Source organism: Quercus robur, chromosome 5, assembly GCF_932294415.1.
Source record: "Quercus robur chromosome 5, dhQueRobu3.1, whole genome shotgun sequence".
Classification (NCBI taxonomy): Eukaryota; Viridiplantae; Streptophyta; class Magnoliopsida; order Fagales; family Fagaceae; genus Quercus; species Quercus robur.
In genome coordinates, this window is record NC_065538.1 from 19,402,944 (window position 1) to 19,425,550 (window position 22,607).

General features: G+C 38.0%; 2 protein-coding genes across 2 annotated transcripts; both read left to right on the forward strand.

Moving 5' to 3' along the window:
• Positions 1-18,359: 18,359 nt before the first annotated feature.
• LOC126727945 (uncharacterized) lies at positions 18,360-20,460 on the forward strand. Its single transcript, XM_050433840.1, has 3 exons — positions 18,360-18,756; positions 19,767-19,899; positions 20,096-20,460. The coding sequence occupies exons 1-3, from the start codon at positions 18,360-18,362 to the stop codon at positions 20,130-20,132; spliced, it is 567 nt and encodes a 188-aa protein (XP_050289797.1). The 3' UTR covers positions 20,133-20,460.
• Positions 20,461-20,567: 107 nt separating this feature from the next.
• LOC126727946 (protein FAR1-RELATED SEQUENCE 5-like) lies at positions 20,568-21,881 on the forward strand. The gene has a single exon (XM_050433841.1). It carries the CDS (start codon positions 20,568-20,570, stop codon positions 21,879-21,881), a length of 1,314 nt encoding a protein of 437 aa, XP_050289798.1.
• The last annotated feature ends 726 nt before the right edge of the window (positions 21,882-22,607 follow it).

Consider the following 22,607-nt stretch of genomic DNA (forward strand, 5'->3'; position numbering starts at 1 on the left):
CTAGACCGACCCAGAGATAGTGGAGGTGAACTTTATTGTGGTGGACACCTACTCTCCCTATACAGCCATCATCGGTAGGCCCTGGCTCCATACCTTAGGGGTTGTTGCCTCCTCATTGCATCAGAAGGTGAAATTCCCATAAGGAGACTAGGTTTTCAAAATCCGTGGTTGCCAATCCATGGTAAGGTAGTGTGTGGTGGCCACCATCTCACATCGACTCGATGCGGAGTCCTCGGCCTTTGTTGAAAAGAATTTATAGCAATCAAGAGCCTCGGTGTCGCCTCCTGATATAGCTGCCAAGGAGGTGAAATGCGAAGATCTAGAAGAGGTGGTCATTACCGGTGACCCGGAGAAGTTCTTTCGGGTAGGGGCTCAGCTGCCTCTTCAGGAGAAGGAGTTGATCGAGTTTCTCAAAAGAAATATTGACATATTTGCATGGGATACCTGCGATGCTCCCAGGATTGATCCAGCCTTCATCTGTCACTCCCAAGAAACAGTCACCCCGTCGCCCATGAACAGAGCACGCCGATGTGATTAGGGACGAAGTGGTGAAGCTTAAGCGTATAGGGGCTATCAAAGAGGTTTTTTACCCCAAATGGTTAGCCAACACAATGGTGGTCAAGAAGAAAAGTGGAAAATGGCGGGTTTGTGTAGACTACACGGACCTAAATAAAGCATGCCCAAAAGACCCGTTCCCCATGCCTCGGATAGACCAGTTGGTGGATGCAACAACAGGCCATCCTCGGATGAGCTTCTTAAATGCCTTTCAAGGATGTCATCAAATACCACTGGCCCTAGAAGATCAGGAGAAGACAGCCTTCGTGACACCTACTAGGAACTACCACTATAAGGTAATGCCGTTTGGTCTGAAGAACGCAGGGTCCACTTATCAAAGGATGATGACAAGAATGTTCAAGCCGCAGTTGGGCAAGAGCATTGAAATCTATGTTGATGATATGGTGGTGAAGAGTAAAGTGGTGTCCAAGCATTTAGGAGACCTCGGCAGCACCTTTGATGTCTTAAGGAAGCACAAGCTGTGCCTAAATGCTTCCAAATGCTCATTCAGCGTGGGATCAGGCAAGTTTTTAAGCTACATGGTTACTCATAGGGGAATTGAAGTTAACCCTGACCAGATCAAGACTATTAATGATTTAAGACCATCGTAAAATGCCAAGGAGGTCCAAAAGCTTACCGAAATGATCGCAGCCCTAAATCGATTCATTTCCAGGTCGGTGGATAAATGCAGACTGTTCTGTCTCTTGATCAACAAGTGGAAAGGATTTGAGTGGCCCGAGGACTGCATTGTGGCCTTCCAACAACTCAAGGAATACCTATCCCGGCCACCTATCATGTCCAGTCTTGAGGCCGATGAAGTCGTATACGTATATATTGTTGTGGCCCCTCATGCTATGAGTTTGGTGCTAATACGGGATGACAATGGCCTTCAAAAGCCAGTATATTACGTGAGCAAGTCGTTGCATGAAACTGAGGTCAGATACTTACCCTTGGAGAAAGCCATACTGGCTGTGGTCCATGCTACACGAAAACTTTCCCATTATTTCCAAGCCCACACAATGGTTATTCTAACCCAACTACCCTTGAAGTCTGTACTTCGGACCGCTGATTACACTGGAAGGATTGTCATATGGAGCACAATTCTGGGAGCTTTTAACATCAGGTACATGCCTCGGACCTCCATAAAGGGCCAGGTCCTAGCTGACTTGGTGGTCGAATTTGCTGAACCACCAGTAGAAATAGTAGCAGAGAAGCGCAACATGGATGGAAAATCGGTTTGAGTAATCTCTACGCCAGGACCCCCATGTTGGAAGGTGGACGTTGATGGCGCAGCAAATCAAAGAGGGTCCGGAGTGGGGCTAGTCCTAGTATCTCTTGAGAAGACTATCATAGAGAAATCCCTGAGACTTGGGTTCTCGGCCACGAATAATGAAGCCGAATATGAGGCCTTGTTACAAGGAATGGCCATGGTGCAAAAAATGGGAGGAAAAGCAATAGAGATGTTCTCGAACTAGAGATTAGTAATGGGTCAGGTAAAGGGAGAGTTGGAAGCCAAAGATGCGAGGATGCAAGAGTACTTAAGCCAGGTCAAACACTTGCAGTCAGACTTCGATCTTTTCAGCCTGTCACACATCTCCAGAAGTGGAAACACTCATGCAAATTCATTAGCCACGCTTACTACCTCCTCAGTAGGGGGCCTGCCTCAAATTATTCTTGTCGAGCATCTATATAGAGCAAATGAGGTTGCAAAAGGCATGGTCCATATCCATGAGGTTAGAGTGGGTCCTAGCTAGATGGACCCTATAGTAAGGTTCCTCAAAGATGATATCCTGCCCGAGAAGAAGTCAGAGGCTGAAAAAATACGAAGAAACGCTTCTTGGTTTTGGTTGTCCGAAGACCACAAATTGTATAAGCGCTCCTATTCTGGGCCATATTTACTGTGTATTCACCCTGAAGTATGAAAATTACTGCTTGAAGAGCTGCATGAAGGGATCTGTGAGAGTCACACAGGAGGAAGATCTTTGTAGCACCAAGCCATTACCCAGGGATATTGGTGGCCGGGGATGCAAAAGGAAGCCTTAGAATATGTTAAGAAATGTGACTAGTGCCAAAGTTTTGCCCCAAATATTCATCAACCAGGAGGGGTCCTCAACCCTTTGTCCAGTCCATGGCCATTCGCCCAGTGGGGCCTGGATATTGTAGGCCATTTTCCCAAGGCAGTAGGAAATAAAAGATATCTGTTGGTCGACACAAATTACTTCACCAAATGGGTCGAAGTTGAGCCATTGGCCAACATCAAAGATGTGGATGCTAAGAAATTCATCTAGAGAAACATTATTACACGATTCGAGGTCCCTCGTACCCTCATTTCAGATAATGAACTCCAATTTGACAACAAAGCCTTCAGAAGATACTGCTGCGAATTGGGGATCACAAACAGGTACTCAACTCTAGCTTATCCTCGTGGAAATGGACAGGCCGAGGCTGTCAACAAGGTCATAATCAATGGGCTTAAGAAGAGACTGGATGACGCCAAGGGAAGATGGGTAGAAGAGCTGCCACACGTCTTATGGACTTACCAGACTACACCACGACGATCAACAAGGGAGACACCTTTTGCCATGACCTATGGGGCTGAGGCTGTTATCCCTCTAGAGGAAAACTTCCCAACGCTAAAGACAAGCTCTTTCACTCCAAGCAGTAATGATGAACTACTAGGGAAGAGCCTAGATCTGATCAATGAACGAAGAGAAAAGGCAGTGATCCAGTCGGCCTATTATCACTAGAAGCTTAAGCAGGGATATGATGCCAATGTGAAGCTGAGACCACTAATACCAGGGGACCTAGTGTTGAGGAAAGTTGTGGGTGTTGCCAAAAACCCATCTTGGGGAAAGTTGGGACCCAATTGGGAAGGACCATACCGAATTACTTTAGTAGCAGGAATAAGTGCATACTACTGAGAAGACTTAGATGAAAAAGCTGTACCTCTTCCATGGAATGTAAATAATCAGAGAATGTATTATTATTAACAAAAGCATTTCTCTAGTTCAAATTTTAAGTCTATTGTGATTATATGTCTTGTATTTTGGCAACCATCTAAGTACTAGACAGAACCAAGGTCTTGCATGGTCCTCGGACTTAAACATATGGGGAAACTAGTTACTTCAAGAAAATCTAAGTACTAGACAGAACCAAGGTCTTGCATGGTTCTCGGACTAAAACCTATGGAGAAACTAGTTACTTCCAGAAAAATTTAAGTACTAGACAGAACCAAGGTCTTGCATGGTCCTCGGACTCAAACCTATGGGGAAACTAGTTACTTCTAGAAAAATCTAAGTACTAGATAGAACTAAGGTCTTGCATGGCCCTTGGATTTAAACCTATGGAGAAACTAGTTACTTCCAGAAAAATCTAAGTACTAGACAAAACCAAGGTCTTACATGGTCCTCGAACTCAAACCTACGGGAAAACTAACTACTTCCAACAAGAGCTTAGTTGGCAGCTAGAATCCAAATGTTGGGCGGATCCTCGGACCACCACCTTTGAAGAAATTAGCAAGATCAAGCATTCATGCAAGTTGCGAATATAGCCTAAGTATACACTCGGTACCTTGGATCATATACTCGGCCCCTGCCCCCTAAAAATGTGAGCAAACGCAAACTAAGTGTCCCCTTAATGCCGGTGAGTTAGAATTTAAAGGTCTAATTTCAAATATGGTATGTACATAACCTTTTTTACCCATTAGCATAACCAACTCATGAGACACGAGATTCACACTAATAATAACAATAATAATAACAATAAACACATAATGTAAAAGAAGGAATTTCATACATTTAATTTAAAGGTCTGATTCCAATGTTAAAAAAAAAAAAAAAAAAAAAAAAAAAAAAAAAAAAAAAAAAAAAAAACACCTACCCAAGATGGCCTATTTCTTCAGTTTTATCCTGATTCCATCCTTGGAGAGCTGAGTAGGACCGACCTCAGAATCCTTGGAGCCCTCATTTGGGGGAACAATCTGAAAGGGCTGAACTGAGAGAGCTAACTCCTCGGCATGAGAGGCTTGAGCATCAGCTGTAGACTCTGCAGTCTTCTGGGGCGCTTTAGGGTTCGAGCCTTCATTTGTTTCGATCGCCCCAAAAAGCTCACTCTCCTTGGCTGGCTCGGCAGGAGCGGTTATGGCCAGAGCAGCTTTAGGCGGAGCAGTCTCAGCCTCCTCAGGAGCAACCTCAGCCTCGGAGCTAGCAGGGGCAGTTTCTTGGATGGCAGAAAGGTAGTATACATTCTCCACCTTCCACAGATCGGATGAAGCCTCAACCCCAGCTTGTTTAAGGGCTTCATTCCAAACCCAGGAACAATAGAGCCTGCATACCCCAGGTACTTGAGCCTTGAGAATGGCCTGGGTCTCAGTCACTCCTAAGTCATAAGCCTCCTCCTCGGCTTTCTCCTTGGAGCTCTCGGCCTCCGTCCTGGCAAACTCCGCCTCTGCCTTAGCCCTAAAGACTTCATCCCTGGCCCACTCCGCAATGTTCTTGGCCCCCTCTGCCTCAAGCAGCTTCTTCTTTAGATCAGTGATTTGGTCCTTGGCAATCTTCAGCTGATCCTTAGCCTCGAGTAGGCGCCTCATCTGGCTTTAGGCCTGTTTTTGAGCACTAGCTAGGCTTGATTTAGCGCTATCTATGGCCCTTGTCATCTCCTTCATCTCCTCCCTTGCTTTCAAGAGATCGGCCTCGGAGTTTTTAAGGGTCCACATAGCATCCAAGCGCTTGTCACACTCGAGCTCCAAGACCCTACTCTATTCGTTAGCTGCCTCTTCTAATCTATAAATGGCCTGGACAGCCTGCCAATTGACACAAGCACACGGTAAGTTGGAAACCAAGGAACAAAAATCAATAGAGTCACAAGTGTTAGAAGCCTTACCATACCCAAATACCTCTTGATGCTAAGAAAGACTTCCTGCCTCCTCAAATTCCCCAGCTCGGCCATATCGGCCGGAAGTAGCAGGGATCTCTCCAACGCATCGGCCACATAGGTGCCTTCTCCCCCTCGGAAGTCCGTGAGGGAGGCGTTGTCCATCAAAGGCTCCTTGTGGAGCATTGGGGCAGGAAGCCAGGCCTGGGGCTCGGACTGGGTGGCGACTTCTTTTTCTTGGCCCTTGTGCCCGGTTTTTAATTGTTTTGAAGCTCATGAGACCTCCCCCCATCCATGGGCTCTTTGCCTTTGGAAGCCCTCTTCCTTTTTGGATCGATGGGCTCAGGCCGAGGAGGCAAAGTTAACTGAGGAGGAGGAGGAAGTTTGGACCGAGGAGATGATGGCTGTGATTGGGTGGAAGATGACCTGGTATGAGCGGGCTGAAACTTGGGTAAAGGAGGAGGAAGCCTGGATTGTGGCTTCCCCAGCGCGTCCTTCCCCGGCTGGCCTTCAATTAGGTCGAGCAAGTTGGTTGGAGGTTTCCTCTTAAAACCCATTTCAGCCTAAGAAGAAGTCCCTACTGATAGGAGATCCGCTTTAGTCAAACTGGGGTCACCTAAGTCACCAGAGGGATCCTCGGATAGATTAACTTGGCCGAATACACCAAATTCGTTCTCAGGCGGACCCAAATCAGCAACCTCTTCTTCGTTTGCTACTCTTCCTCCCTCGGCCTCTGCAGCTTGGTGGGATGAAGAAGAGCCTGCCAATGGAACGCCTTCTGGGACAGGAGATCCTTCGGGAAGCAAGAACCCGTGTTCTACTACGGTGATTCTGTGAAGCCAAGGATCTCTAGCTCTGATCACGTACTTCGGAGCCAAGATTGATTTCTGGATGAGATCGTACCTGAGGATCTTGTGAGGGGCTCTGACTTGGTTGTCAGCTTTGTTTACAAAGACCTCGGCCTTAAGGATGGTTTCCAAATCTTCCCGGTTGATCAGGTGAAAGTGTCATTCAAAGGCGTATGGATCTGCAAAAAGAAAGCATATTCATATTAGCAACCAAACAATGCAAACTATGATAGCACAAAAGATTAACCCTCTCCTACTCTGAATACCCCACCTGGTTCCCCCTCCTCTGTTGGACAATGAAGGCCATCGTGCCACTCCCCAGACACAATGAGAAAGTCCTTATTTAATCCCTTGCTGGTCTCAGGGAGGCACTGAATAAGCCGAACCTTATTGTCCCTCGTCTTCATATAATAGGATTTACCCTTTAGGTGTTGGAGGTTGTAGCACCAGTTTACATTGTGATGGGTTAACCTCAACCCCATTTTCTCATTTAAGGTGTCCACACAACCCAGGATCCTAAACATGTTGGCGGTACACTGGGTGGGAGCTAATCAGAAATGCCTAAGGTAGTCCCTTATCACCGGCCCCATAGGGATTCTCATACCACCTTCTATGAAGGCGATTATGGGAATCACTACTTCACCCTCTTGCCTCCTAAAATGCCATTCCCCTTCTTCACAGTATCTCAAACCTACATTACGAGGTATCCTATAATCGGTGACGAATTTTTCCATTACCTCTTCGGACTCAACCAACTTTTTTAACTTACCCATCTCTAAAAACGGCTAAAAGACTCAGGAAAGGACGAAAGAAAGAGAGGAATAAGAGGAAAAGAAACTTAGAAGAGAGAAAACGTGAGTTAGAGGAAGAAGAAAACTTATAGAAATGAGGAAAAGCTCCTCGGACAGGCTTTTTATGCTGAAAAGAGACGTGAGTTTGGTTGGAGATTTGACCGAATTCAGGATATGTGCGCAAGAACTCTTGAGTGTAAAAGTAAAGAGGCAAATCAGTTCAAATGGGTATTTATACCTCCAATTAAAAATAACTGTGCGAGTTTTCCCACCCATAAAGTTAAAGAAATCCCTACCGTTAGATTACCATCACACCGTTGAACGTGGGGAGCACAAAGCCGCCAGAATTTAATGAGGACGCGTTCTGTATACCGAAGCGCCAGGAATGTGCCTTAAACAAGTGAAAAGGCTCTGGCACTGATGGAGGACAAGACTTGACAAGCCATGATAAAGGCCCGAGGACACCAAAATCCTCCTCTCCGTCCGAGGAGCCGGACAGCAGGATTTTGAGGGGCTATTGTGGGGTCAAAGAATTTGACAACCCCGGCCCATTTTATACTAAGCCCGAGGCCCACACCGAGAAGGAAGAAATGCCCGAGGATGAACGAAGAAAGCCCAAATGGCCTAGAAACATCGCCGAGGACAATCCTGTTCTCGACCAACCTAGATCCTAGAAGGGAAGAACGGCACGCCATCGAAGGCAGCCTCCCAGAGCACCCCAAGAAAAAGGACAAGTACCGTAGGACAGCCATGAGAGCATGGTGTAGAAGCAATTCAAGGAGAAACTGTCACCTCCGTATTAAATGCTCACAACTAACATTCTGGCTGCATTAATGAGAAAATGATCCCTGAACAGTGCGGTCTTGGTTGCTGCAACTCACAGAAGGTTTGGGAAGGTGGCTAATGGGACAAGCACTCGAGTAGTGACCTGCATGATCAACAGATGGAGGGCCAAGATCAACCGGAAGGGGGTATATAATGTGAGAAATCCTCCAATAAAGGGGGATAGGAAATGAGGATGAGAGAATACGGTAGCAATTTGTATAATCTTGGAAACCTTTGTAACCAAGCACCGAAGAAATAATAAGAACAACAAGTTCCTCAGAAGAAATGCCTGAGGAAAGAATTTCATACTTTAGTCCACGTCCTTGTTATTCAACTCACTCGTAACCATGTCTAGTCGTTGTAACCCTCACTAAGGCCTAGTTCTTAAACCCATTATCTATAAATTTATTGTATTGAGCTAGTTAGGCCTGAGTCCACTCATCTAATAGAAGAAGTACTCAAACCCAGTCCCTACAGATTAGATATCATTAAATTAGTAATTATACCCCTATCTTGTTCAACTTGAAAATTAAAAAAAAAAAAAAAATTATATCATCGAGTTCCATGAAAATAAATCCATTTCTTTTAAGGAATTGAACTCCTTTCAATGCAAAATAAAGTGAACTTGCATTTAAATATCCAATGATAAGACTATTTGCTTCCAAAAAAAATAAAAAAAATGAATACTCATCTCAAGTCAAGAGCCTTGCAGCTCAACTATTTGAAACTTCATGGTGTATTCATGACATCCAAATCCCCTCTCATTTGTTGTAACTATTGAATTAAAAAATAAATAAAATTAAAAATCTTAAGGTTAATTGCAACTGCATCAAATTGAACTTCAACAAGTGCTCCTTGTTTTGCTTTTGGGCTTTGTTGTTTCTTTTAATTGGCTCCAATATTGGAAAATAGTAATTAATTGATGTTGATTCATATTTTGATTTGGAAAAAATAAATTTGGTTGTAGTTGTTACGTCAACTCTCCTTATATGAAAGGGACTAATTTGTATAAGTGGCAGTGAGTAATCTGTTGTAATTGTGCTCTCTAGAAGCATGGAATTTTTTTTCCTGCGCAACTTTGATTTAACAAGTGCTGTATGTATCTTAGAACCTCTATTTTGATCCAATGTATCAATTTATATTTGTTCTATATATTGCCTTTTATTAAAGAGAATCAAATAGCAACATTAGTAAAAAGATGTTAAAAATTACAGAATTATCTTGTTACTTATGAAGACAAAGTAGCTTTTAAAATTTTAAGAATGACATATTTCTTGAACCGCTTTAAACATATAACATATTGAAGTTTTTGAAACATAAACTACCCATTACTTTGAATTAAGTTTCTCTCTAAACTAGTTTGGGGAGAAACTCTTCAAACTTTTCATATATTTCTTTTTTGAGTGTGAATATTGAAAATCTAATCATTGAATTTCATGCTTCTTATATTCTTAACAAAAGTATCAAATTTTGTTCAAATCCGATGTTATTTACTATTTGATCAATTAACTTATTTTTTATACACAATTTTAGTTTACAAAAACTTGAAATTTTAACATTTGTTTGATGACATAGCAATTAATCTTTGATCTTCTTGAAATTTTGCAAGCATGAAAGATGTATTAAGAACATGTAATCCAACGGTTAGATTTTCAAAATTCACCCTTAATATAAAGATATATAAGAAGTTTATAAGGTTTCTCTCCAAGTATGAAGAATGTAATAAGTATATGCAATTTAACGGCTAAATTTTTAAAATTCACACTTAACATAGAGATATATAAGAAGTTTGGAGAGATACTTTGTTCATTTTACTAATCTAGTCATCAAAATTGGAAATTTGGATATCCAGCCAAAAATTCAAGTATTTGCTACTTCCAATTGGAGTAGGAAAATATGAGGAAGATATAACTGAATGTTTCTTTTTCCATTAAGGATTTGATTGGATTAATTTAGATGAATTTTTTATTTTAGAATACAAAATATTTTTAACTCACAATAGAGAAGAGAAAATTTTTAAAAAAACTTATAGTGGTGTATATATAAAATAACCTTAATTTATATGAAATTGATGCCACATTAAAAGAGTGTAACGGTATTACGGTAGACACACCAAAAACAAAAATAAACTTAAAAGCGTGTCAGTAAAAACATTCTTGTTTCAAATTTATAATCCTGGCAGTCTTATTGCCAATATCCAAACACATATAATCTTTTATTTTGCCTTTGAAAATTTTCAAATCGACAAGCTAGCGGACCAAAAGTTTAGAAAAATCATTGCTTTTAGAAAACATATAGCAAAAAAAAAAAAAAACAAAACAAAACAAAAAAACATATAGACATTATGTTCAGAGAGAGAGAAACAATTACAAACCTGTAGAGCTAAAATTGAATTTTCAGATGAGTTTTTGCATTTTCAGTGGGTCCCATGCACTATTCATGGAACCCGCAAGTACTTTATTTAGCAAAAAAAACTTTAAAACTGAGTCTCACGGTACTATTCACACATTTAAAAATTATTTTGTTACAGTATTTTTAGTTTTCAATTTTCAGTATTAAACAGTATCAAAACAGATTCCTAAACATGGGATCTAATGAAAGTAATGGAACAAAGAGATAGAGCAATAAAAAACAATATTTTGGTGAGTACGGTATGTTTTGATAAGCCCTTTTTTGTTTTGTAGAAAGCACAGTTTAGAGAGAAAACATTTTATTTATAACTCTAAAAATCAAATATAAATTATAAATTAAACTGATGATTTTAAATAATGTGAATTTTTAAAAATTTAGATGGCAATATTTAAGAAGTCAACAAATCATCCAAATTTATCTTTATCTATTATTACAAATAGTATGCCCGTTTGATACATGAATTAATTAAAAATCATATGTAAGTTTTTTTTTTTGAGAAACCTGCATCTGAATTACATTACTGAAATCAGCAAAAATCAGCTAAAAGTACATTACTTACTTGTGGTGGAACATCCTCCATCCACACAGAGAACTCATCAATACGTCTCGCAAGTTTTGCTAAAGAATGAGCTACTGAGTTACCCGATCTGCGGGTGTGAGAAAATGAAATACAATTGCATGAATGTAAATAGTGCTTAATAGAGGAAATTAAATGCCAAAAGAAGAAAAGGACTCCTCCTTTCTTAAGGCTGAGATGACCACCTCTGAATCTCCCTCGACAATAAAAGAAGGTAGGTTAAGGTCCATTGCTAGTGTGATGGCTCGGACTATTGCTAGTGCTTCCACTTCATCAGATGAGGATGGGAGCTGAATTTTTTCTACTAAGGAGGCGATTACCTTCCCTTGAGAGTCACGTTCAACCGCTCCCATTCCAGCTTCTCCCTTGTCCTTAAATACCGCTCCATCAAAATTGATCTTAAGGTGTGGTGAAGGAGGAGGCTCCCACTGAACCGGTTGCCTTTGAGGCCATGGTAGAAGGATAGAAACAGTTGGTTGTACCTACTTGAAGTCTTGGAGCATCTGTTTGGCCGCCGGTGTGACTTGTGTGAGTGGATACGATTTGTTGCTTGTTCTAAGCTAGTTGCACCGAGACCAAATCGTCCATGCCAAAGCTGCAAAAGCTCTGGGTTTCTACCATTCTCCAACACGAAACATGCCAGCTCATAGAAGTTTGAGAATTTTTTTGACCTGCAAAGGAGCCGTAACGTGTCAGCTTCCCAAATGGCTGAAAGTGCAGCACAGTCCCACAGCGCATGGAATCCGTCCTCTGCTCTCAAATTACAGTGGCAGTAAATATCTTTAGCCAAGACTTTCCTGCGCATCAGATTGGTCTTCACTAGTAAAGCTTCCTTACACACCCTCCATAGGAAATTTTTTACTTTATTCGGCACCGAGAGCCCCCATATTCGACACCAAATGTTTGGAGAATCAGCTTGAACCTGATGAGAATGCCGTGGACCAACTTTTTCTTGAACAAGGAACCTATAACCCGACTTTACCGTATACACTCTGTTAGGAACATGGGGCCATATGAGTTTGTCTTCAACATTGGTGGGGCTAAGTGGGATTTTCAGTATGAGGTCAGCTTCCAAAGGAGCAAATAAACCAGCCACAACATCCTTGTCCCAGCTTCCATTTATTGGGTTGATGAGGTAGTTTACTATAGCTTCATGTAGGCCATCAATGAGTGGAGATAAGACCCTAGGATGCCCTAAACTTGGCAGCCATGGGTAATCCCATATCTTAATAGATTCTCACTCTCCAGCATGCCTCTCTCCACAACACCTCCCTTCCCTTAAGTAAACTACTCCAAGCATATGAACCACTAGCACACTCTAGGGCCTCCATGAAAGAACAATCTGGGAAAAATTTACTTTTAAAGACTTTGTGGAAAAGAGAGTCTTTATTGTGTAGGAGATGCCAAGCTTGTTTGGCTAGCAAGGCGTCATTGAAGAGAGCCAAATCTTTAAAGCCCATACCACCATCAAACTTGGATTGCACAAGTGTCTCCCATTTGACCAAATGAATTTTTCGCCGATCTCCTCGTTGTCCCCACCAAAATTTCTGAATAAAGCTCTCCAATTCAGTACATAGCCCTATGGGTAGCTTGAAGCAACTCATAGTATAGGTGGGAATAGCTTGTACAACTGCTTTGATCAGAATCTCTCTCCCAGCCTAAGATAATAATTTTTCCTCCCACCCTTGCAACTTCTTCCAAACATTTTCTTTAATGAATTCAAAGCTGGCTTTTTTCCTCCTCCCTACAAAGGATGGTAACCCAAGATACTTCTTATAATGTTTAACCTCCGGAACCCCCAAAACTTGTTTGACATGCTCCCTTTTTCTTCTGAAGTAAGCTTACTGAAAAAGATGGTGGTTTTATTTCTGTTTATTTGCTAGCCAGAACAACTCCCATACACCTCCAAAATTTCCAAAATATTACTTCATTCCTAATTTGTGGCTCTGCAAAAAAGTAGACTATCATCTGCAAAAAGAAGATGTGTTAGTCTAAGTCCACTTCTACATAAAGCAAAGCCCTTAATATCTCCACGGATGGCTGCTTGGACAATTAGACCATTCAAGCCTTCATTACACAGTAAGAACAGAAAAGGAGATAATGGGTCCCCCTGTCTGATACCCCGGGTTGGGGTGATCAAGCCTTTTGGTTCCCTATTAATCAAGATGGAATAGGAAACAGTAGTAATGCAGGTCATCATCAGTCGAATCCATTTTTCATCAAACCCCTTTTTCCTCATCACTGCTTCCAAATACACCCATTCCACTCTGTAATAAGCTTTGCTCATATCCAATTTTATGGTCATATAATCATCCTTTCCAGTATGCCTCTGCATGCTATGTAAGGACTCAAAAGCCACCAAAATATTTTCTGAAATAAGACAACTCTTTGTAAAAGCACTCTGATTTTCAGTAATAATATTTTATAGGATTTTTTTGAGTTTATTTGCTAAAACCTTTGAAAAAATTTTATACAATACCCACTAATTGTGTAAGTTGATTTTAAGAATACCCACTAATATAACTGACATCCTATTTTATATATATCCTAAGTTCCTGACTTTGGTTATGGAAACACTACCAAGTTTCATTCAAACAAAATATTATCGTAAATAATTATAAAATACTTTAAATAAATAATGAATTTGCTTTTAAATTCCTAAAATTTTTTGGGCGATAGAATGTTCATTGAAACCGCTTTAAGGTTTGATAATATAGAGGTAATAGGTCAACTAACGTGGAATAAAGAATAGTATAGGTTTAATTACCATTTTAGCCCATTACATTTTTCACTTTATATGTCAAAATAGTCCTTTTTTTTTTTTTCAATATAAAAATTCTACTTTAGCCTAATCTAAGTGTATATGTGTGTGAAACTTCCTCCTAGAGACTTGAACCCCGGCCCTTATTCCCCACACCTCACAAGCACTTATACTTATGGATTGATTATCGCACCAAAAATGTGTGGTGATAAAATAGTCCTCATTGTTAAGTGGTGAAAAGAAAATTGTCATGGCTAACGTTAATATTAAAATAGACATAATAATGCCACCTAAGATGCCATGTTGGTTGCCATGTGGCCTTAATTTTAAATTTTAATTTAATTAAAAACCATCTTTCTCACCATCCTCCAACTCTCCGATCTCTAATTATATGTAGGAAATTCGAAACTTGGATTCTCGCCGAGTCGCTGTAGAAGGACTTGCTTGCTCCCTGCCATGTCAGCGTCTCCTTAGGAGACTTTCCAATCAATTTTTTTTTTTTTTTTTTTTTTTTTGAGAAACCTTTACCAATCAAAATTGAAAACATTTTTTGGATTTTGTAAAAACTTAAGGCTATCCGGCCCAAGGAATTTTGGATATTAATATGACATTTAAATTTGGACCTTTTATATACATTTAAATTTAATTAAATAATTTTTTAAAAATATATTTTTCTTGTTTCTTTTCTTTTTTGAGGAAAAACTCGTTGCACTATTATTAAGGTAGTCCGGCTAAATCAATCTAAAAAAACAGAAGCAAACTGTGATGGAACATCCTTAATCTACACAATAAAATTTAAAATAACTTAGAATATATTCTTCTAATTTGTTTAATTAGATGCATTTCTTTAACTTTTTTTAAATGAATTTCTTGTTCATTTGTGAGTTGTTTATTTAAATTTTTTTATAACTGTTTTTGAAAGTTTTCTTTTACGTTTGTTAGATTTTCAACTAATTTTTTTAATCATATTGTGTTCTAGTAAGAAATTATCTAAAGAACCTTTTTCGGGCTCAATTAATTTTTTACAATTTTTTTTTTTTTGTTTTTTTGTTTACAATTAGTGTGTGTGTCTACACACACACATACTAGTTGTAAATCTACAAAGATAAAATTCTATTTAAACAAACACAAAGAAATTAGTGGATAGTGATCTACCTACACTTTGCTAATTTTTTTTTCACAACATTCCTAAATTAGTATAGGAAAAAAATAATAATAATAATTAGAGATTGTGGTGGGCTCATGTGTGAGTTGTCATGTTAATTTAGAATTATTGTGATATTTTGTTGTATCCCTAGCATTACTATTTTTTTTTTTTTTATTGATTGGCGAATATTTTAGGTTGAATTAATACTCTTATAGTTATAAAAACATCCTCATTGGTTAAAATTTGGGGGCCTTATTTCACTTAGGGGCTTTAAACGACTATCTAATTGGCCTAGTAGTAGGGCCGACCTTGCTTAAGGCTATATTATATACTTTGTTATATTCTAGCATCCGTACGAAAACACAAAAATATATGTGCATAACTAAATAACCAATGAGTAATGCGATAGACAACAATTTTCAAAATATTTTTCATAATAATTAAGTTGACAAGTATTGGTTCTCATTTGGGCCAAGTATTAACATTTACATTATTACTACTTTACTTACTGATAACAACCTACTACATCAACACTAGTGATTTTTTTTTTTTTTTTTTTGGTTTTTTTTGTTTTTGGTCTCTAGACACATGATGGCAAATTGAACATTTTCCTTAATGATGTTGAGGAAATAAAATCTTGGGGAGCCACTTTGAGTAGTTAATATAATATATATAGACATTCTTAACCCAAAAGACATAAGTTCAATGGGTATGAACTCAACTATATTATATTAACCACTTACTCTTTTCATTATATCTAATGTAAAACTTCACTCACACCTGAATACCCAACAATCTCACATTCACATTTGAGTCTGTACCTGTCTTGTGGGCTTCAAGAGCTCTCCATGTAGGGCATAAACAAGTCCTACTCACTCACTCTTACCTCTTACCTTATGGACTTGCCTGATGCAATATATTTCTTGCTCCAATTAAGAAAGAGACTTGTCCCTGATTCATCTGCGAAAAGGCTCCAAGTATAGACACCTCGTCGTTGCTCCAACTGTGAGAGGGACCTCTATAACCTTAACATTGCCATTTTTGCCACACACCTAGGGGTGTCAATGTTCGACCCAACCCTCGAACACGACACAAACCCGACATGAGTTTTTGCGGGTTAGGGTTGGGTCTTAATGGGTTCAGGTCATAAACGGGTCGACCTGAAAGCAACATGATAAGAAATGTGTCATAGACGAGTCAACCCGCAATTGACACATTTGATACTTCAATTTATTTGTGTCAACTTGAAATGACTCACTTAACACAATCCGTTTAACTCGTATAACAAATAAATATTCATTTTATTTTAGATTTGTCAAATACCTTTTATATCCAATATATATTTTAAATTTAAAAAGAAAAGTGAGTAATTACAAAAACTTACAAGGGATATAATTGGAAATTGAAATTTTACAAATCCTGGATCTCTAAGCCCTTCAAACCCTAAATCTCTAAACCATCTTATAAATATCTTCTTTTTTTTTTTTCAGCCGTAATACTCACTCTACTATCTTATAGTCTCATGCCCAATTCTCAAACTTTAGTCTACTGTTTGCTCCAATTCTTTCAATATTGATATTTAGCATTTGGTGAGTTCCAAGGATATTATATTTTTGTTGAACTATGTTATTTTATTTTTGTTAGGGAAATGCTAACGAGTGCCCTTAGGGTATTGGTTAAGAATCCATTTTAGGAAAGTTTGACATCACTTTTATGGGAAATGTAAAAAGTTGTCAAAACATTAATTTCTTTTTTTTTTCTTTTTTCTTTTCCCATAAAAACTTTCTTTAACTGGATTCTTAACCAATGCCCTAAGGGCACTCGTTAGCATGACCCTTTTGTTAAACTATGCTATTTTGAATTTAGGTTGAAGTATATGCACTTCTTTTGGAGTGTAAAGAACTTATTTCTAGATGAATGTTACATTTTTGAATGTGAGTTGAAGACTTGAAGTGTATGCACTGCTTTGGGATGTAAAAAAATTATTTCTAGATGGATATTATATTTAATATTATGCAGGTTGAAATGGGTTGTGTTACATTCGTGTCAACCCAACACAACTCGTTTATTAAGAGTGTCAAATGGGTTGGGTCAGGTCAACCCGCCTTATTAACAGGTCGAATTAGGGTTGAAGGATCATAACACGATTATTAAATGGATCGGGTTAGGGTTGAGCCATTTAGTCAAATACCCCTATCTCGACACGACACGAACTCGACATGCTAACCCAAATTGACACCCCTACACACGCCATCATGAGCTTTGATACTACTTGTTAGAGAGATAACATTTTGGGAGGACTTCTTGAGTAGTTACTATAACATATAGAAACACCCTTATTCCAAAAGGCTAAAACCCAATAGGTATGAACTCAACTATGTTATATTAATTATTCATTTTTTTCATCATTATTTAATGTAGGATTTCATTCATACGTATATACCCAACAATTACTTGCTGGGAAAGATAACACATTAGGGAGACTCATTGAATAGTTACTATTTACTACTTACTACAACATATAAAAATGCACTTAACCCAAAAAGCGTAAGCCGGATTGTCTAACCTAGTCAAATACCCATGTTTGACAAGTATTCATTCCCAACACCTTTGGAATTTATTTGCATGTCTCCCACTCTTTTTAAATATTAAAAAAAAAAAAAAAAAAAAAGAAAAAAAAAAAAAAGAAGAAGAAGGTGCTGATAAACATTCGAGATACACTTTTAATACGGCCCTGATACAATCGTAACTCAAACACTTGAGGATTTTAATACGGCCTTGACAGTGAGAGTCTGAGAGATAACCCAAACACTTTGAGGATTTTTATTTTTTATTTATTGTGTTGATTTTTTTTTAATATATATTGGTTTAATGTTGAATACTAACCTAGTTCTCTTTTATTTATTGTTTAGTTTTTGGTTTGTATTCTGAACATCATTTAAGTGGCCATTAAATTATTTTTATTATCTATTAATACTCTTAATTATATTGATATATGCTCAATAAAATATTAAAAGAATGCTTAATAATATATAAAAATATATTTAATAATTAATTAATTAATACATACATATCCATATTATATCATATTTAAAATTTTCAAAAATTATTATAATATGCAATATTTCATATTTGCATCAGTAAATCGGACATGATTTATTATTAATTGTCACATGCAAGTCACTTAATTGATTTTGATACTGGAGGATCTTAGCAATATATCGAAAATTAAAGTATATATTATTGCTTTGAAAAGTTAACAGATACATGATCTGAAATGGAGCTATAAAACCGAGTGCCTAAGGTAAAGCCAAAACTAGGCCACGTTCCCAACATATTTACCTTATAACTAATAACCCTAACCTTCTTCCCTGCTTGCCCCTCTTTTTGTCTTTCTCAATTGAACATGAGTTCCCAAAATAATGAAATTCAGCTTCCAGAACATTAACAGTTTATTTAACTTTTTTCTTTGTTTACATTTTTTAAGTCTAAACATTCTGTTATATTATTTTAGTTAAGAGTAAACATTCGGTCCGGGCGTGGCGTAAAACCAGTGTTTTACGCCACGCCAATGAGAGCAAGCCACGACAAAAAAAGCTCTAGACAGCCAAAAAAAAATAAAAACTCTCCCACAAAAAACCCTTCACGCACGCACGCACTAAGTAACATTGCTTCCTTCACAGCCTCCTTCAAGCTCAGAAAAAACCTCCTTCACGCCGAACCTCCACAACCTGCTCGCACACTCGCCGGTTCACAACCTCCACAACCTCCTTCCTCTCTTCCTTCATGCCGAACCTCCACCACCGCCACACAGATCGCCGGTTCACGCCATTCCTCTGTTTCCTCTCTTCCTTCACGCCGAACCTCCACCACCGCCACACAGATCGCCGGAGCAGAACGATTTCGAAGAAGAAGAGTTCGCCGGAGCTTGGAAACAAACCAAAGCCGCCGTGAGCTACGATCCAAAGGTTTGTTTTTCATGATTTTCCCTTTTCCCCAATTTGGAATTTCGAATTGGGTGTTCGGATTTTTTGTTTGCTTCATCGGAAAGTTTCAAATTTTGAGCATTTCCTTTTTGATGAGAACGGAGGGTGAGTGTTTGTTTGTTCTAATGAAAGATGCTGTGTTGGGTTTTGATATGATCTGGGGTTTGTTTGGTTTTTGAATTAGGGATGTTTGATTGATTTGATTAAGTTAGATGGACTGTTAGATAAATTGGAATATAAATCATGTCAAATATTTATGAATTTATATTCTATCTTCTAGGAGTCGTTACTGGGTTATATTGGTTTTCCCTTTAAGACTAACAGAGGCCATACAAGAGAAATAATGTTACATACACGATTTTTTTTTCTTACCATATATTTTTAAAAAAATTTAAACTGGTTTACTCACAGTAAATCATTGCAATTTTCAACAAATGGTAAAATATTATAAAAAAATTATGTATGCAGTCAGTATTTTCACAAGTGGGTTTTTGTTGGGTTGCTACAGCTGTATTGTGCTTATAAGATTGATATTGTGCTTTTTCTGATTTCTTTTGTTGTGGTTTGAACTGGGTAAATTTTGGTTTTTGAAGTTTATGTTGGGTTGCTGGAGTATTTTTTTGTATGTATATGCATGTGTGTATGTGGGGTTGCTGGAGCTTGTGTATGTGGGTTTTACTTGGTGCAATATTGATATGTGTATGTTGGGTTGCTGGAGCTTTTGTATCTGTCATGGTCAAGGCATGCTCTCTCTATCTTTTCTTCACTTACCAATGAATGGAAATTATAGTGTTTTATTAATGGGAACTTTTATATGAATGCTGGCACCAAAATTCATAGCCTGTTAATGTAGTGAAATTTCAGACTGTCCACTAAAAAAAATGTTCTGCAGATACAGAGCATTGTTTTCTATTGATAAAAATGAAATGTAATAGTTGATTTGATACCTAGGAGAGTTGATACCTAAAAGGTTGTCATTTATTTTAATGAAGGTCTGGTTGTGAGTACATGTCTAGGTGGTGCCCTTGTTAGAGCACTACTCAGTGGTTGCATTGCTGATGGGGTTGGTCGACGTAGAGCTTTTCAGTTGTGTGCTTTGCCTATGATTGTTGGTGCTTCTATGAGGTATGCTTGCACCATAAATATCATTGCATTTGAGTGCTTATTGGGTCTCTGTGTTGCAATTGGTTTGGTCTCTTTTAGTTTATAATAGACTAATAGTTATCTCAAATTCCTAATATTTTCTGATATTGTAAGGGTAAAGTTACTTTCTAAAATAAAGGGGCTTACTGTTACATAGAAAAATTTTGCTTCTTACTAGGTGCCTTTCCGACAAGTTTACTTACTGTGGTTATTGAATTCTCCACTGTCAACTTTAGCCTTTGGGACACAGCTGGTGTCATTTATTTGATAGTTATTAAAATATTTTTAGTTTCAAATATAATTTACTCCTACTTGTAATGTCAATTTTCTCCTACTTGTAATGTCAATTTGCTCTCTATATGTATCAAAGTGCAAATAAGGATGTGCTTGGAGCTTTTTTATGTAATAAAGTTTATTGAGTGGTACTATATGTACCAATGTACCAATGTACTTGTATTGTAATAGCACAAGTTTGCCAAATTGGGCAAGTTTAGTATTGTAATAGCACAAATTTTAAATTTATTCTTAATTGTTGCTTATGAATTTTTCTTCTCTTTTGTTTTTTATAGGTCATATTGAAATATAAAATTACTTGAATTGAAAATATGAGTGCGAACAACAAAGAACCCAAAACAATCTCACTTTGTGATATGGCGGATGACTTAGTACATGATGAGTTAGAAATAAACGAGGATCAAAATAACGTAGACTTGTCATTGGATGATTCAAATCAACATCTTGCATGCAATAGGCATTCAGAACCATATCTTAATATGGTATTTGAAAACTTAGAGGTTGCTCGTGCATATTATAATGCATATGCAAGGCGAAAGGGTTTTAGTATACGGGTAAATCATACTCAAAAAAATAAAGATAAAATAAGGATTGGAATTGAATATGTTTGTTCGAAAGAAGGATTTCGTCGTCAATGTAATGAAGACAAGGAAAGAATAGGTCCAGAGCGTGCAGAAACAAGAGTGGGATGCAATGCAATGATAGGTTTAAAGAAAGTTGATGATACATGGATTGTATGTAAGTTTGTGGAGGGTCATAATCATGAGCTTCTTACCCCTAAGAGTACAAGTTTGCTTCGTGGGCATAGAGTGATAACAAGTGCCCAAAAGAATCTTATAGATTCACTCAATGAGTCGGGTATAGCCCCAAGCAAGATAATGTCTGTGTTAAGTAAAGAATCTGGTGGTGATTATAATGTTGGATGTATTCCAGTTGATATTCAAAATTATTTGGGTAGAAAAAGAAGAAAGTTGCTTCAAGATGGAGATGCTCAGGGAATGTACAAACATTTTATTGAGAATCAATGTAAAAATCCAGGTTTTGTTTATGCAATTGAAGTTGATGAATATGGGTGCATGGGTAATTGCTTTTGGGCAGATGCTAGGTCAAGAATGGCATACCAATATTTTGGAGATGTTGTTACCTTTGACGCTACATACCAAACAAATCGTTATAAGATGCCTTTTGTTCCTTTCACAGGCGTTAACCACCATCATCAATCTGTGATGTTTGGATGTGCTTTGCTTGTCAATGAAACAGCAGAATCTTATACATGGTTGTTGAAGACTTGGCTTAATGCAATGCCTGGAAATCCTCCTTCTACAATTATAACAGACGATGACAAGGCTATGGCTAAGGCAATTGCAGATGTATTGCCAAATGCAACTCATAGATTGTGTATGTGGCATCTTTTACAGAAAGTTCCAGAACAGTTGTCCCATGTATATAATAAATATCCACATTTTCAAGAAGAATTTTATCATTGCATCCATAATACAATCACTATTGAAGAGTTTGAGTTAGAATGGAGTAAAATTATGGAGAAATATGAATTGGGGGATAATGATTGGTTGGGAAATCTTTATATGCGGCGTGAAAGATGGGTTCCAGCTACTTACGAAGCTCATTTTGTGCCAGGATGTCTACAACTCAAAGGAGTGAAAGCATGAATAAATTTTTTAAAGATTATGTTCGTTCGAGCACAACGATAAGTGATTTTGTATATCAATATCAGCTAGCTTTGAATGCACGTTATCTTAAAGAGAAAGAACAAGATGTAAAGACAAAAAATTCAGTGCCACTTTTGAAAACATGTTATAAGCTGGAAGCAAAGGCAGCAAAAGTTTATACAAGAAAGATGTTTATGAAATTTCAAGAAGAGTTATTTTGTAGTAAAAAATACAAGGCATCCAAATATCATGAAGAATGAGTGAAGAAGATATACAAGGTGGTAGCTCATGGGAGAGAAAGTCCATTTTATGAAGTGTCTCTTGATATTGTTGAGACAAAAGCTATTTGTACATGCCATTTGTTTGAGTTTGTTGGTATTATTTGTAGGCATATCTTAGCTGTTTTTGTGAAGAAATCTCTTGTGGACTTTCTTCCATCACATTATATTTTACAAAAATGGACAATTAATGCCAAGAAGCACATTGTACATGACATATCTAGTGATGTAATACAGGTGGAGCCTCAAGTTTCTTCTAGCATGATGAGAAATAGTTTGATGCTTCAATTTTTGGAAGTTGCAGAGGTAGGGTCACAATCAGAGTAGCAATACAAGCATCTTGAACAAACTTTACGAAAAGTTCATGAGGAGCTTCTAGCCATGCAAGATGTTCATGAAGTTGATGATTTAGAAAGTCCTGATAATACTACATTAAACAATCAAGTAT

What these genes read in the sequence shown, in the direction of transcription:
- LOC126727946 (XM_050433841.1), top strand. Translation starts at nt 20,568, where the DNA reads ATGGCGGATGACTTAGTACATGATGAGTTAGAAATAAACGAGGATCAA.
- LOC126727945 (XM_050433840.1), top strand. Translation starts at nt 18,360, where the DNA reads ATGAGAGCAAGCCACGACAAAAAAAGCTCTAGACAGCCAAAAAAAAAT. An exon ending in CCGTGAGCTACGATCCAAAG is followed by an intron (nt 18,757 to 19,766) that starts GTTTGTTTTTCA and finishes ATTTTAATGAAG; the next exon opens with GTCTGGTTGTGAGTACATGT. An exon ending in ATTGTTGGTGCTTCTATGAG is followed by an intron (nt 19,900 to 20,095) that starts GTATGCTTGCAC and finishes GCTTCTTACTAG; the next exon opens with GTGCCTTTCCGACAAGTTTA.